We start from the raw sequence: 17,580 nt of genomic DNA on the forward strand, positions 1-17,580 counted from the left end.
CATTTCTGCCCCCTTGGGTATAGATCGGCCTCTTTCTTTTAGGCCCACCTGCCCCCAAGGGAGGCAGAGACCACTAAAAACCAGGGATTTGTATATGGGCATGAACTTTGTGTTTGGGGAGCGGCCCCTTGAGGATGGGCCGCTCCCCTTTGGGGAGCAAGTATTTTGGATGTTTCTGCCCCCCTTAAGGGCAGAAAAGCCTTTTTTTTTAGACATGTCTGCCCCCAAAGACACCACTAGGCCACCAGGGATATCTTTTTGTGTTTGATTACAATATTGGGTAGCAGCCACTTGGGCTACGTTCGCTCCTTTCATAGGTTGTGGTTATTTTGGCTGATTCTTCCCACCTTGTGAGGGGGGGCGCGATCAGCTTTATGCTTTTAGGCCAATCTGCTCCCAAGGGGGGGCAGAAGCCACTGGACACCAGGAATTTAGTTTCAGGCAATATTGTTGTTGTGGAGTGCAGCCCCTTGGGCAACGGTCACTCCCCTTTTGGGAGTGAATGTTTTGGCCATATTATTGGTCCACCTACCTCCAGCTTGGCTGGCGGTGTGTTTGGCCTGGCACATTATTTGCATTTGTGATTGTAATGTTTTATTTCTCCTTTTAATTTTAGTGCAAAGCTTTTGATACCTTTGCTCTGACTCCTTCTTGCTGTTTCGGCAGTGGTAGATCAGCAGTTTTCTTAGTTGCATGTGTTTAGTAAGAAAAACATTTTTGTACTGTTTACTCCAAATAAGTATCATTGCTATGTATGAATGAGTTTTTGTAAATGGTGTAATAATAGCAGCATATTTAGTTTTTGTTTTATTGTTTGGGAAATTCTGCTTGGATTTGTGCACTATGTGTATTGTGTTGTCTTACGTGTAATTTTATTTTGTTTTTCCTTTTTAGTGGGTTATCGTTGCTGATTGCTGGTCTGTGCAGAGTAGGTGCTGGTGAGTCTTGCTGCCTCTGGCAATTGAATGGTGTCGTTTTTGAGTACATAGGTCTTTCTGATAAAGCCACACTTCGTTTATTACTTATTTTACCCAGTGTTGGTTGTTGTTGACTAGTTTGTCAAGTTACTTTTATTTGTAAGGATTATGACTAGCCGCAAGATGACAGCTCAGCAGGTTGTTGGAATGCTTTTTGAATCTTCCTCTGACCATGATAATGAGGCAGTCTCTTCATCGGAGACAGAGGAGGAAGTGCAAGATACTGGCAATTAATTTTCTGTCCGAGAGGAATCATCTGATGATGAAGCCACTATCAGTGTGGATGAAGTGCCTGCTTTAGAGGAGGACTCTGAAATGCCAATAGTGCAGCAAGAGGCATCTGGATTTCAGCCTGGGAGTGCTGAACTCTAGGTTGCCCCAAACATGGTGCAGCCGGCATTGTCTGTCTTCACTGGTGTTGCAGGGTGCAGAGTGAATACTGAAAACGTTTTGCCAAACACTAAGTAGTAAAGGTGATTTCTGGCTACCTAGCAGATGGATTCTGGAGACCTCTCAGGGAAGTTGTGATGTAACAAATCTTATCCCTTTTCTCTTGGTAGAAATAAGTCTCTTCCACACACACAGTCAAAAGAAGATGCAGGATAGTTTTCAATATATTTATTGAAAGAACTGCAATCTGCGATCAAATGCATGTGCTGCAATGATTATGAAAATGAGAATTAATAAAAGCAGAATGGTGAGGATAAAAGTGGTAAATATGAAATCCCCCAACATAGTGAAGTAACATGAAATATGCAATTCCTGGTAATAAGGCCTAAACCCTACTCTAAATCGAGACCTGAGCATAATAATCCTAATCTGCCATTGCAGTGTCCATGAGAAAGTCCCCTAACCCTGTTGCCTTGGGATGAGATCAGTCCCTTGGTCTCCGGATCAGGATTCGCAGAGACACAAGGCCGTGATTCTCTGCAAAGCGGTGTGGAGTCTAGATGGTGTATCCTGATGGAACTCCCTCTATCAACCTTTGTCTTGTGAGGTGTTTTTATAGGGCACTTGTTATTGTTTATGCAGAAATCCTGATGCACGTAAGTACCTAAACATCAAACTGTCTGCACAAACTTGTGTTGGCAATTGCATAGCAAATGTTGCCTGACATGTTTGCATTCTGTGCTTTCTAACGTAAAACAAAAAGGAGCATGATGACATTAGCCATATACATAACTGATAATGACGCTTTCTCAGAATAACACCGATTAGGAAAATTAAAACATTTCTCTATAATGCACGCATTTGCAAACAGTGCTAAAAGGAAAAAAATAATAAAACAGAATAAAACAGAGCATGAAAATAGGTCAAAGGGAATCAGATAAAAAAGGGCAACAGGTCTGCAAGCTAAAAGCTAAGCTATTCCCTGTGGCCAGGTAAGTAACTAAAATGGATCCACCACAATGTGAGCAGGTGCTTGGCTGGTGGTGTGCAAGTAGTGACTTGCTGCTGGTTACTACACACACTACTAGGCAAACACCAGTCCACACACTCCATCAGCCAGTGTGATTGCTGTATTAGGCATGTGGGCGTATGAAAGTGATGAGCCTTTGAATGGCTCCGTCTGTTGACGTGAGTGTTGTAATGTGCTGGGCCTGCAGCTCATGGAGTGAATGGTGTTGAATGAAAGGTGTGTGAATGGACTGTAAAGGGGTTGGTGCCTTGATGCCGCTTTACAGCACACAAGCTGTTAGTCATTGGTTCAATTTTTTGAGCTTTCAGTTATTAACAGTCCCTTACATTTTTGTGAAATCTCTTGTTAATTAACATTTTATATATAGAGAACCATCACTCACCTCGTGCCAAATGTGTAAAAATACTGGTGGTTAGCCCCAAGACGTATTTATTGCACTTCTTTACAAAGTTGGAAATTCAACTTATAGAAAAAAACACTCTGCTGTAATCAGGCACTCAAGCACACCCTGACACTCTAGGTGGCTCAAGTGGGACACCAATGATGAAGAATGCCACCAGTTAGGTTGGTGGGTGAGGGGTCTTTATAACAAAACCTATAAATTCTGGTTGTGTGCTCACTTCTTGTCTATGGTAAATCTACCAACTCTAGATATGTTGGAAAACTAGACACCCAGGGCAGTACAGGGTGGTGTGCCTCTCATGGATCCCAACACGTTTTCTTACCCATAATGCCCTGCAAATCTCAGCATGTGACTTAAATCACATATTTCCTTGCATTTCTGTGCCATATTCTTCCAGAAACAGGAATAGACCACATATTTTCTACCACCCAGCATACCCCTCTGCTAGGGCCCAAAATCCCCAGCTAGGCACATTGCAAAAACCAAGTCAGTTTTCAGTGAAAAAATGTGATGCATCCATGTTGTGTTTTGGGGCGCTTCCTGTCATGGGCATTAGGACTACCCATACAATTGAGGTACAATTTTTATCAGAAGACTTGGAGAAATGCTGGGTGGGAGAAAGTTTGTGGTTCCCCTCAGATTCCAGAACTTTGCATCTCAGAAATGTGAGGGGAAATTATTTTTTTAAATCAATGTTGAGGTGTGCAAGGGATTCTGGGTAAAGGAACCTGGTGAGAACCACACAATTCACCTAATTCCCCTAGGTGTCTACTTTTCCAAAATGTACAGGTTTGCTAGGTTTCCTTATGTGCAGGCTGAGCCAGAGCCCAAAATCCACAGCTAAGCACTACAAAAAAAACAAGCCAGTTTTAAGTGTAAAAATGTGATGGGTCCATGTTGTGTTTTGGGGCGTTTCCTGTTGCGAGCTTTAGACCTACACACGCAAGTGCAGTACCATTTTTATGTGGAGCTTTGGGGAAATGCTGGGTGGAAGGACATTTTTGGCTACTCTCAGATTCCAGAACCTTCCAACACAGAAATATGGGGAAAATGTGTTTTTAGACAAATTTTGAGGTTTGCAAGGGATTCTGGTTAGACAAAAGTGGTAAGAGCCACACAAGTCACCCCATCCTGGATTTCCCTAGGTGTCTAGTGTTAAAAAATGTTAAGGTTTGCTAGGTTGCCCTAGGTGCCGGCTGAGATACAACCCAAAGTCGGCAGCTAGACAGATTGCAAAAGAACAGTCAATTTTTAGTGGAAAAATATGATGTGTCCACATTGTGTTTTGGGAAATTTCCTATCCTGGTAGACCTGGGAGAATGCTGGGTGGAATGAAGGTTGTGGCTGTCCTCAGATTCCAGAGCTTTCCATCATGCAAATGTGAGGAAATGTGTTTTTTAGACAAGTTTTGAGGTTCACATTGGAATCTGGGTAACAGAACCTAGTGAGAGCCACATAGGTCACCCCACCTTGGATTTCCATAGGTGTCTAGTTTAAAAAAATGTGCAGGTTTGCTGGATTTCCCCAGGTGCCTGCTGTGCTAGGGCCTAAAATCCACAGCTAAGGACATTGCAAAAAACGAATCCGTTTTCAGTGGAAAAATGTGATGTGTTGGGCCATTTCCTATTGCGGGTACTAGGCCTATCTACAGAAGTGAGGTTCTGTTTTTATCGGGAGACTTAGGGGGACCCAGAGTAGTAGAACAAGTATTATTACCCATTGTCTTTCTCTGCATTTGTGCCTTCCAAATGTAAAACAATGTGTAAGAGAGAAGTAATTTTGAGAAATGTCCTCTAATTCTCATGCTAGTGGGTACCCCCAAATCCAGAGATGTGCAAACAACAACTGGTTTTAAACTTCATATCTTTTGCCTATTTTGGAAATACATAGTTTACCAAATGAATTGTTGTATGACCAGTACACAATGAAAAATCATTGCAAGGTGCAGCTCAGTTATTGGCTCTGGCGAGCTTGCATTCTTGGAGAACCTACAAACCCTATAAATCTCTGCAGCCAGAAGAGTCCAGCAGACCTAACAGTATATTACTGTCAAAAATATGTCACACTTAGAAAACGTTACAGATGAAAACTTAACACAAATGGCAGTTTTTTAACTCAATTTCAATATTCTTTTTATTTCAAGTGTACTTTCTGTAGGAAAACCTTAAAGGATCTACACAAATGACCACTTGCTGAATTCAAAATTTTATCTACTTTTCAGAAATGTGTAGCTTTCTAGGTTCCACCATTGGGTTCACACCTATTTCCATCAGTAACTAGAAGGAGGTTGAAAGGATAAAAAATAGGAAAAATGGGGAATGTCCCAGTAAAATGCCAAAATTGTGTTGAAAAATGTGTTTTTCTGATTCTGGTCTGCATGATCCTGAAAGCTGGGAAGATGGTGATTTTAGCATTGCAAAGTCTTTGTTTATGTCATTTGCAGGGGAAAAACTGATGTTTTCTTCTGCAGCACTTTCTTCCCACCCCCCCAAACAAAAAAAAAACTTTAGCTGTAGTTTGGCTGATTTCTCAGTCCTCTCCTGGGGAACTCACAAACCCTGGGGTATCTTTAGAATCCGCTGGATATTGGAAAAAAAGAACGCAAATTTGGCATGGATATTTTATGTGGACAAAACTTTATGGGGGCGTAACCACAAACTACCCCAAATAGCCAAAACAATGGGTTAGCACAGTGGGGGAAAAAGGCTTAGTGCCGAAAAGAGTTAAGGGAAATTAAAACATTAGAATGTTGAGAGCGCCATTGAGGACAGGGGAGTGCTCCAGGCATCTAATGGCCTGTAGAAGCCCAGAGTTCCAATATTCATTTTGTTTACCAATTTTTATTGCAGATTTTAGAATACAAATATAACCCTCCCCAACACAAGAGGAAGAGGTATCAGTAAATACCCATAATAGTACCCAGCCTACAAAAATGACATCCTATAATTTATTTGCGTGATTCAGAAATTCATACCTTTGTAAGCAAAAAGAAGATAAGTGCTTAGCACAATAAATTTCATTCACTCATCACTCCCTCTGGGGGTCCCTCAGAGGTGGAACTATCTCCCCACCCCTAAATCTCCCTTTCATCCTTGATCCACTGTGCAAGGGAGGCCCATACCATCATCCCCTTGATCCTCACCTTTTGGCCCTTCCACATATATAAGGCCCTTTCCAAATTATACATGGCCAGCAGCCGGGCTAGCTAATGACTATAAACAGGAGGCTTAGGGTCCAACCAGGCCAAAGCAATGCACAGCCAGAGTACCGCAATAGCAATAAACAAATATTATCATGCTCTTTTAGAGACTCCTTCTTCCTGGATGCCAAGTAGAATCAGCTGGGGAGATAGGGAGATTTCCAACTTGAGGTTTTTATTACAAAAATCAAAGATTACCTCTAGGGTCCCAATTAAAGCAGGGCAAACACACGAATTAAATCTGCCCCATAAAGTTGACATCTAGGGCACCAAGTCCCTCTGTCCCCACCTCACCTGGCTACATTCCCCAGCTTGGTTAGAGATCAAAACATGTTTTATTATGTAGGACTTGTACATTTGTGGAAAAAAAGACAGACTGAGCAAGGCGGAGAGACTCTGGAAGAGTAGGATTCAATGTGTAATTTCTCCTGCCACTTCTCAGCGTGTTCATCAAGGTCATCCTTTGTGAATACATTAAAAAAGCCATGTATTTCTCCTATTGGGCACGGCCTTCCACTTAAAAAAGAAATCTACGATGTCCTCTCTAGAAAACCTGGAGGGACCCCTTCCCTTCCGGAAAAGGAAGTCATAGATCTGGAGGTATTTAAAGAACTCCCACTGACCAACCTTTTACTCCCTTTTAAGTTCTTTGAAAGAGACAATACTGAACAGAGTAGAAGCCTTCCAGAGTATTGAAGTCAAGCATCTTCCAATGAGAAATACAGGGATCTTGAATCATATCTGTCAGTAGGGAATTATTACAAAGAGGATGCAAAAAATGTAATCGCCCAATGCCCACATTTTTGCGAACCACCGACCAAACCTTAAAAATGCCATACAAGGACTTAAAGCAGACTTTCTCGAAATAACTAAATTCAACTTGCCTCCACAGACATGCAAATGCCTCTTTTCCCAGTAGTAGCTCAAAGGGAGAAGGGATCCCTTCTTCGGCACCCAGTAATTCACCTCTGTCTTTAAACAAAATTAAACTTTGTTCTATTATTGTAGCCTAATAATATAACTTACGGTTCGGCAGCCCTCAACATCGCCCCTTTCTTGCGGAAGTGTGAGGAACCTCCAAGCTCTCCTAGTCTTGGCATAAGCCCAACTAAAATCTTGTCATAATATCCTCAAGTTTTTTAAACCATTGATTCTCTACTTCCAAGGGAATGGCCCGGAAAAAGTATAAGACTTTTGGGAGGAAAAACATTCTCAGAATGTTACACCTACCCACCAGGGAGAGATGCAAGTTAATAATCTGACAAAAGTCTTTCTAGCGTTTACTAGTATGGGATCCAAATTGTTTCCCACAATTTTATTAACATTCGCAGAGATATTGACCCCAAAGTAGACTGCACTGTCCCCCACCCGGGTGTCCCTCGAGATGATGTCGCTATTGATAACGACTTGGGTTTTTTCATCATTCAACAGATATCCAGAAAATCTCCCAAGCCGGTTGGCCTCCCTTTTAATCTCTTCTAAAGTTACCATGGAATCAGATGTAACCAGAGCCACATCATCAGCATATGCTAAGATCTTAGTATCCCATCCATTAAGATTGATTAGTTTAATTACAGGATTGTTATCAAGTCTCCAAATGTAGAGATCAACGTAGGTGGCAGAAAGTAAAGGAGAACACAGACAACCCTTTCTTTTTCCCCTTTGAATCATGACTGGACTGACCACCCATTACAATTACCCTATTCACTGGGTCATGGTATAAAGCGCCGATAGCCTTGATGAATCCAGACCCAATACCAACAGTCTTCATAGCATCTCAATGATACCACCAGGAGACCCTATCAAATGCATTTTCGGCCTCCAGTAAAATTAACACCATTTGGTCCCCGATAACATCAGAAGAGAGGTATCACACAGTGTATATGATCCGTCATTCCTCTCCTGGGAATAAACCCATGCTATTTAGGACAGACATTTTTACTACTCACTTAAGAGAGACTTGTGGTGAAAACTTTAGAATACATTTTAGCGTCCCCATTAATCAAGGTGATTTGTTGATATGAACCCAGTTCTTGAAGGGGCTTGTTTTTCTTAGGGAAGACAACAATGTTTGCTGAGGACCATGAGATTGGGGGGGATAGCACCACCATAGATTTGCATAAAAAGAACCATTAAATAGTCTTTTAAGTTGGCTGAAAAGACCCAATAAAATTCGTAAGGAATACACCCACCGCTTTACTCAATGAAAGGCTAGACATGGCAAGCAGGATTTCATCCCAAGAAAAGGAACCCTTCAGCGATTCTAGATCCTCTGCGTATGAAATGAGATCTGATCCCAAAAACGTGGTCATCACTTTCAGTATAGAGGTTTGAGTAGAACCTCTGGCAGGCGGCTTGAATATCCTCAGGAAACTAGCCCATATATAGAACTTCTCACTTCCCTAATCTCCCCTTGTGCCTGTTTTTGTCGGGTACAGAAAGCGAGTCGGTGGCCCACCTGATCTCCAAACTCATACAATTTTTCTTTCCAGACCACAAAATTTCTGGCTGCTTTTTTTTGTGGATATGTCCATTGTTGCCTCTTTGACAATTACTACCTTATGTGGGAATTCTTGAATATCATCCACCTTTTGCCTTGTGAATACCAACTTAGTTTTAGCAATTGTCAAAGCCTCATATAGTTCAAACAATTTAAGCCTTTCCTTCTTTTGATGATTCAGGCTAAAACTAAGGGTTTCCCCCCTGGATACCAGTCTTAAATAAGTCCCATCATGCCTCCAGCAGAGCACTCCCAATATTTTTAATTCATAAATATCGGTATTCACTTATTCGTTAAATTGATATAGTCCTCATCCAATAATAAAGAACGCTCAAAAGTCCAGTTCACGGCTTGCCAGGCCCATCCTTTGACATCAATTTCCAAAACTAGTGGACTGTCGTCCAACAACAAGCTGAGGAACTTCTGGATTCTACAACCTTGAAGCAGGGAGCGTGAGACAAAAAACATTATCTAATCACGTATGAGCCTGGTGCGGTGATGAAAATTAATTGAACCCAAAATCCACGGTTCTTTTATCCAACCAGACATCCACTGTTCGGTGGTCTCGAATCATATTATACAATGACCGAAACACCCTAGGCTTACGACCAGAATATCTTTTGAAACACTCTGAGGGCCAAACCCCTATAGCGTTTATATTAAAATACCCACAGACAATGATGGGGGCATAGAGCCAGCTCGCTGTTCAGCCAATCGAACAGCCCTGGGTCATCCGAAACAGTTTCATACACCGAACAAAGTGTAAATACTTTGTTTGGAAGGTGACAATCCATTATAAACTATCGCCCTGGATGATCCACCCAAATTCATTGAAAATTAAAAAGATGGCATCTAACAAGGATCGCCAACTCCTCGTGTCCTGCCACCTTGCGAAGTCCCCCAACTGATTGAAATCTGAAAGATTCAAGAATATTCCGCCTGCACCTTTAATATGTGTCTTGTGCAGATATATTATATCAGCTTTTACCATCTGTAACTCAATAGCTATCCTTTGTCTTTTTTTCCAGTCATTGAGTCCACAGATATTAACTGAAGCTACCCAAAAATGACACATGGTAAAAGTCTAAATAAACATTTAAAAGATAGACTGTAATTGAGACACTTCCCCATGAAAGAATCAGCACATTCACCTTTACAAAGAAAAGAAAAGCTACACCACCTAAAAGTGAGTGATGGCATCTGCCCAGTACACCCAGTCCGCAGCTTCTCTCCGCTCCAGCCATGCGAACTTGTCATGTTGGAAATGACAGAGGGAAACTGACCAGGTTCGCCAACAAACACTGGTGTAACAGCATTGTGGCATGACTGCCCTGTTTTGGCTTAGATGTAAAGATCGGTGAGATGTTATCCCTGTTTCAGTACTACGTGTCTTTTTACTGGTGTGCCACTCTACTCAAGCCCTCATCCACCCTTGTTTCTGGCATGAAACATGCCTGGAAGGGGTTTCAAAATCAGCAAGAACTGGCCTGTGGAGCCACATCGATGACCCCAGGACCAGACGTTAAGAAGCCCCAACAATGAGCGGCTTGGTGGACTCTTCTCTCTGCTGGAAAGGCATCCCAGCCTTCAGTTGTGGAGATATTACCCGTGTCTATTGCTGGGGTTCCACCAGCTAAAGAGGTCTGCATCCTAGCAGCAGAGGCTCCAAGTTCTGCAAATAGAGAAACAGGACAGATCGCGAAGCAACCTACAGGTGGCGTCAGATGGTGTCTCAAGGACTCCCAAGGAAGTGCCAACAAATGTCCAGAGAATGCTCTGCAACCGGTATGGGGTATGGGATTGAGGGGGGTTACTGCTGAAAAGCTGCTCATGGGGGACCAAAAGAGACTTAAATGGTGGTGTGGTCTTGTTTGAATCTGCCAATGACATTGGCCCTTGCGACCCCTTAACTGATTTAACTGACTTACAGAATCCCCTAATAAGGGGGGATATGGCCTAGCCTGGAAGGGTAAAGGTTGAGTCTCAGGCTGCTGCTAGGTCCCTGGATATTGGGGGAAAGCTTTTCTTTCTGACAGACGATTCAGATATTTCCAACCTTAGTATGCATTATCTGTTAAGGACATAGCTTCAGACTCTAGTATCAGCAGTGTCCCCGGTGATCCTAGCATAGCAACTACGCAGAATCGATCCCAATGGGAATGTAAAAGAAGGGGATCATTCCGCAGTTCGTGATGGAACTCTGACGAGAATGCCGCCGATAAATTAAGATGGGATTACTCATCCATGCAACAGGTGTTTCCTGAGGGGAAAAGTGGGTTGAATATGTCATCTGCAAGTCAATCCAAGGAACTTACTCTAGTTGGCTCCCCCTCAGCAACGGAATCCACACTTACACTTATCTTCCAGTCTAAAAAACACATACTTGAGGAAGTACAGAGTGATGGCCGATGCTCCCATCTTGCTTCTAAAAAAATACATGGTGCCACTATACAAGTCAACAAAACTTGGAAAAAATTGGTGATCAGATTTCTGCAATGGAAGAGAGAGCTGAAATCCTCAAGACTGAGGTTGGGTCTTTGAAGGCCCAGCAAAAGTCCCAAAATATGCAAATGACAGATTTAATGTGGAAGCTTGAGGATTTCAAGAATCTCCAGCGAAGGAACAATCTACCATTCCTCTGGATTGCCAAAGGGGCTAAGGCCAATAACATTTGCTCCTTTATGGTAACTCTATTGAGAGGAGCATTCCCCTAGCTTTTTCAGTGGGATTGGGAGGTGGAGGTTAAACGGGTTCATTGTTTCCCCTTTATGTGAAGAATTATGGAGTCTCAGATTCTGAAAAACCTAGGGCTATACTTGTGTATTTCAGATGTTTCCTTCTTCGGCAAACTATTTAAAAGAAAGCCTGACCTAATGCTAAGAGAGAGGTTGATGGGCGTTCTTTCTGCCACGCCACAGTGAAGCAGCAGTGGCGTTTATGACACTTCATCAACCCATTTCCAACATTGGGAAGAGAAGCTTTCCTTTTAAATCCAGCTCATCTAAGGGTCACTTTCAGGGGAAAGACTCAGAGTTTTGTCTCAGAAATTAAAGTTCAGGAATATCTAAAGGAGCTCCCTGCTGTGGTCTCAAGTGGGACATGAGAGATTCGTTTTAGGGGGTTAACTAAATGAAGTAAATACTTTGAATGGGAAATAACGCTGGAAGCTATTCTGTAAGGCTTTGCTATCTGTAGGTGATTTTTCTTTTCTCATATGTTAGGTTATTGGTTGTGAGATGAGAGGGGGTGGCAGCGGGCATGCAATCAGGTGACATCCCTCGAGTCTTAGACCCGATTGCTCTGTGCAGGTGGTGACGGGGGCTGGGAAAAACACAGGAGGGTGTTTCTTTTTAGCCACAGCTTCAACATTCCAATGCTTTCATTCACAGCTGTCGATGTGAACAAAGGCCACATGGAGCCCGAGGAGATTTTAATTCCCTTGGGCTCCGTGAGGCCTCTAATTTTTTTTAATTAGAACATTCTACCCTCTAGTGTCAGAATGTTCTAATAGCCTTATCGCCCTCCGTAGCTGGGCTATACCGGCAATAAAATCCTGCTCCCTTGTTAAAGGCCCTTGCCTTTGGCTCGGGCCTTTAACAATGGAGTGGGCCCTTAAAGGGAGTTATAGCCGACTACGGCAGGCTATAAGGCTATAGTAAAATGGCTCAGTGCCAAGCGATCTTTCAGCGTGGGCAACCTAGTAAAGGTTATTTGAGGGTACTGAAGGATTTTTAATTGAGGTAGCAAGTACCAACGTTTAGACAATACCTTTACAGTTATTTTTATTATCTGGGTTGCAATCCATTATGAATGTTGGTCCTCATTCCATTTTATTTCATTTTCACTTATATTGATCCAGTTAAAACACACATTCTCCCTCTGCATGTTTATAAAACGTAATAAAAACCTTTTAAAAACAATAGCCAAAAGATGTGGACTTGTCAATACATGTTGACACTTTTCATGCATATACTATGTAATCATCATTTCAAAAATAGTTCCAAAAATTATAGTCACTTATAACTGAATGGTGACATCTCGGTTCAACCTACTCAAAAGATTCTTTTTCCGTGGCTTCGGCTTTTCTCTTTTTGAGAAGGTCGCGATCCCTCAAACGACGTGTTGCGATAACTGTAAAAGCCAAAATTACAGTTAGCTAAATCATATGTGCACCTTTCAAAAACAGTTCACTAAAATTAGAACAAAAATAATACACAAACTCATTCTGAAGAATCTCACAATAATGTGGTAGGAGAAACTCTGTCCATACTATTAATTAAACTATTAGGATTTGTGCAGACCATTTCAGAAAAATACTGTGCAACAGTAACCCACTTTCATATAAGGCCTATCATTATTTTCCTCCCCATTCACTGTTTGCCAACTAGGGCAGAAGTAACTAAAAGTGCAACGCAATACTTTCAGTTCATAAATTCATCAGGCTCACCCAAGATGTAAAAAGAATATTGCCTTGTATCCCGCTGCCAAGAGTTATACCATTTGTTAAAGTTCTGAACGCAACTTATAGGCCCAAGTCACAGGCGAAGGTCTATAACAAAGGAAAGAGCCTTTAACAACTGGTATAACTGGAGGCAGAAGGGTTACAAGGCTTTAGAATATTGAGCTTGCAATGGAAGAGTGTTATAAATTAAACATACAGGAACAGAAAGACAAACATTGGAATATTGGAGGTTCAAATTCATGACTGGTATGTATGCACCTGTGTAGAGGGGACAAGTGACCAGTACAGTCCTATACTCTACTAGTGAGAGCTCTCCTGCTACTACCTCATTCATACCCTTTTGCTTTCACCATCCCACACACATGCACAGGTGTGGCATGTAGCTTAGACTTGCCCTGCCTGTCTATAGTTGCATATACTGTTTTAGTACAGCGCTAGAGTAAATGGAAGTTGCCTTTGAGTGCTGGCTGAACAAGTGAAAAAGTTAGTTAACAACAGGCACAATAGAAATATCTGCCAAAGGCATTCAAATACAAAGGCCTGCCTCAAGATTTGGTTATTCAGGGAACAGGTAATGAGAATACCAGAGAGGATGGTAATATGGAAAAATAGGTGGCAAGAGAAGAGACCCGCGTGGTAACCTAGGATCAGAGCCAGAATATTTGTGGAATGCATGTTCACCCGACAGAGATCCCTTGGCACTGTCAGCAAATAACAGAGCATTATTGGTACTCAACTCTGGAAAACGGGGACAAAACATTGGCCCAGAATTACAAAACGGGCACAGAACGCAGTGCAGCAGCCAAAAATGCTGCACTGTGCTGCGTTATGTGACAAGGTGGGAGCAGGAGAGTGCCATATTTACAGAGATATAACTCTCTCCTCCCCTCCCCCTATCTTAGCTGCTGTGCGCCACACGCACGTGTTTGAGCCATAGTGCAAGGGTGTGTGCATGAGTCTAGCATAGGTTTTGTATGGGAAGGGTACTATGCTTAAACACATTTTAAAACTTCACTTACTTTGTATGTGTGCTGCACAGTGCAGCACACATGAAAAGTTGGAAAATAAAGGAGAAATGAACGCATTTCTTATTTAAACGCCTCTTTTGAAATGGTGTTTACTTTGGACGCAAAACCCTGTTTATTATTGTTTGTAGATAGGGTTTTTTCATCAAAAGGCATCAGTGGTTACATCAGAATGCCCATGTACCACCCACAAAACGCCCCCTTGTTGCTAAGTAACGCAAAGCAGTACTTTTAGAGTACTTTCCGGTGCAAAACAAGTTTTGCACTGGAAAGCAAATTAGGAAAAAAACATTTAGTACTGGTTAGCGTCACTTTTTTGATGCTAACCCAGAACAAAATGTTTGTAGATCAACCCCTAGGTATTCTTTATTTGATGCCAGCATATCATGACAGTGCATCCTTGTCAGTTTTCCCTCAGCAACTGCCCCCTATCTTTTCCACCTTCTGGAAATGAACTCTTAGTTAAGGATTGGCTATGGTACCCTTAAAGGATTACAACCTACCTATTAATAACGTAAGGAGAATATTCCCAACATAACACATTTTACTACACACAAACATAGCATGGATTTTAACAATACAGGAAATGCTTTGAAGAATTGACAACTGAATAACATCAAAAGAACAAGACGATAGCTAAAAACATACGTACGTATAAAGTCAAACATAGGCACGAAGGATCAATATAGCCTTTAAGTGGATGCACAAAAATGTTCAAATCTTTTTAGCTTGTAAATCACCCTTCTAAATCTACCCTTTCTTATTTCATCTTCCTCAGTATCACACAATCGCATAAGACATCTTAATTTTCCATTTCATCCAATGAATCAGGTCTTCTCGCTTCTTCAGCACCACACATTTTTTGCTTCTATATCATCCAACCACTTAAAGCTCCTTTTCCTTCCAGATTCGTTGCTTAGAGTTGATGAATTATACATCGCTTTCTTGACTCATAACGTTTGTGTGCGCCTACACTCATCTTTTCCCACTTTGCTTCTTGCCTTAACTTTAACCCACTCACGTTCCTTCAGATCTACTTCCGAAAAATGCTGGTGCTTTACTTAATTTGTTTTTTACTTCTCCTGCGACCACTTTACCTGTCTGACACTCAACACCCAGCTAGGATTATCTTTGGTTCTTTGGTCATTCATCTCTTCAACACAAAAGGGCTACAGTCTGTTATGTCACAGGGTGTTATCATGTATGCCCATATTCTTTCTTAACTTCCTTTTCCCTATTGACTTTGTTACCATTTGTTAGTTAAATAATATCTTTTGAGATTCATTTGAAGCAATCGAAAGAGAAATGTCCTTCTAGATGATAAGCTGAAGTGGTATTATGCCTTATGCCATTACCATGCTTTTTGCTGGAATTGTATAGTACCAGTATCTACTTTGTACACATCTTGAGTTCGGCCATTTCTAAAAGTAATCTAACATTACAATGAGGAATTTATTCTATTCATCTTCTTGTTCCAGGCCCATGATATCCAACCCAATTCTCCAACACATGTAGAAACTCTTTTTTATCAGAATTATTTCATTCACAACACTGATAGTTTTTTCTATGTCATTAAACCAGGCAACAGCACACATCCTTTAACCTGCATTTATTGTTCAATACTCCTAAATGTTGTTCATGACTAATCCTTATAAACAATTCCTTCAGTTTTCTGGAAGAATAACTTTTACCTTCCTTCACAACATTACATTTTCTAGAGTTAATTCATTACAGACATGCCCAAAAACTCATAACTAAATTTTAACATTCTTTTTAGTGGAAACCTTTCTCTGGTATGTTCACCTTCCAAAAGATATAATCTACCATAGAACTTTTCTTCCATCCTTTTTCAGTAATACTAATTTCCTCTTTGTCCCTTCACTCTGCCACACAACATCCACTCTTCAAATCATCCACAACCCTTGTGGCAAAATTTAATGCCAGGTACATATGAGACATCAAAATATACTCCATGAGTCGTAAATATGTGTACGCAAGTCCAGGTGATGCACCTATCAATCGTTCTTTAATCAACACATTTCTGAGAGGCTTAAGACCATAATTTACAATCACTAGTCTGCCCCAGACATATTGTCAGGATTACTCTAGAGACCTCACATATGCCAAAGCATCTCTTTCAGTAGCAAAATATTTCTCTCAACTGGTGTAAGTGCATGAGAGGCAAAAACAATGACAATTTCTCAGTTTAATATGACATGAACTCGACCCGAAGATACTGGAGCGCTTTACATGAGAACTAGTTACATTAGTGAAGGAGATTATGTGATTTGTTCAGAGTTACAGGATGTTGTTCCATTGCTGAGACTCAAACCCAATTCCCCAGTTCCAAAGTCAACAGCTCTGTCCACTATGCCACATCCTCTCCCCTATATTTCTAGTTGTGTTAGCACTTCTCCAAAACGTTTCCCACTGGCATCCGTGACGAAGTTCTTTTTACCATCTAGATCAGTGGTTCCCAACCTTTTGACTTCTGTGGACCCCCACTTTATCAGTACTGAAACCCAGGGACCCCCAGTGAATCATTATTGGAATCCAGGGACCCCCCCCCTCCCCAATGAGTCATTACTGAAAGCTGGGGACCTAATATGTTCATTTTAAATTTCCTAAGCAGTCATGGACCACCTGAGGAGGCTTCGCGGGCCCCCAGGTGTCCGCGGACCACAGGTTGGGAACCACTGATCTAGATTGTAGGCTTGTAGGAAAGAGCTGTACACATGTTCTCTTTTAATTCCTTGAAAGCTTCTTTGAATTCATATGACCACACACATTTCAATTTGTTTTTCGTTAATTGCCTAAAGTGATATATTATTTGTGCAAATTTCCTCACAAACTTTTGGATACTCTTCTGCAAGACCTAAAAAGGATCTCACATCATCCTTTCTCCCTGGTTGTGGTTCATCTCTTACAGCTTCTACAAGTTCTTTCTTAGGTCATATAATGTTCACACCAACCACTTATCCCAAATATGTAATGCGGCCTGAGCTAATTTACACTTCATATATTCTGCAGTAAAACCATTTTTTATTAAGAATACTAACACCATTCTTCAGTTTCACATTGTGTTCTACCTCAGTTCTTCCCATAATTAGAATGTAATCTTAGAAGAAAAGTACATCCTTTACTCCTTTAAAAATATCATATATTAGTCTTTAGAACATTGCATCCACAGAGGCCAAATGAAAAGGAATCTCTTAAAGTGGAAACTACCTACTAGTGAGGTAAAGGTTAGAAACCTCCTACTTCTCAGGTGTAGAGCAACTTGGTGGTCGTTGTGGTTAAATCAATTGTGGAAATCAATGTTATGCCTTTAGCTTCTGCTAACAATTCATTAATCCTTCACAAAGAAACCTACATTCTTAGTGAGGTCTCTGAGGTCTACACATAATCTTGTCTTCCTATTTGCTCATCGTGCCATTACCTGGGGTGCCACCCAGCTAGAAATTTCCAGGGGTTCATTTTGCAGTTTTCCAGTTCCATTACTACCTCATCTCCAAATAGAAACAGGAACTTGTCTGGCTTTGTTCACACTCTCAATAGCATTGTGTTTAAGCACAATCTTTTGCTTGAATCCAC

At 41.3% G+C, this 17,580-nt stretch overlaps 1 protein-coding gene across 2 annotated transcripts in view; it reads right to left on the minus strand.

Moving 5' to 3' along the window:
- HEMGN (hemogen) overlaps positions 1–17,580 on the minus strand; it is a 133,225-nt gene that overhangs the window by 57,728 nt on the left and 57,917 nt on the right. For both annotated transcript variants that reach the window (XM_069236566.1, XM_069236563.1), the window contains exon 2: positions 12,552–12,630. In XM_069236566.1, the coding sequence (XP_069092667.1) occupies positions 12,552–12,630 (79 nt within the window). The remainder of the gene's footprint in view (positions 1–12,551; positions 12,631–17,580) is intronic.

Source organism: Pleurodeles waltl, chromosome 1_2 (genome assembly GCF_031143425.1).
Source record: "Pleurodeles waltl isolate 20211129_DDA chromosome 1_2, aPleWal1.hap1.20221129, whole genome shotgun sequence".
Lineage (NCBI taxonomy): Eukaryota > Metazoa > Chordata > Amphibia > Caudata > Salamandridae > Pleurodeles > Pleurodeles waltl.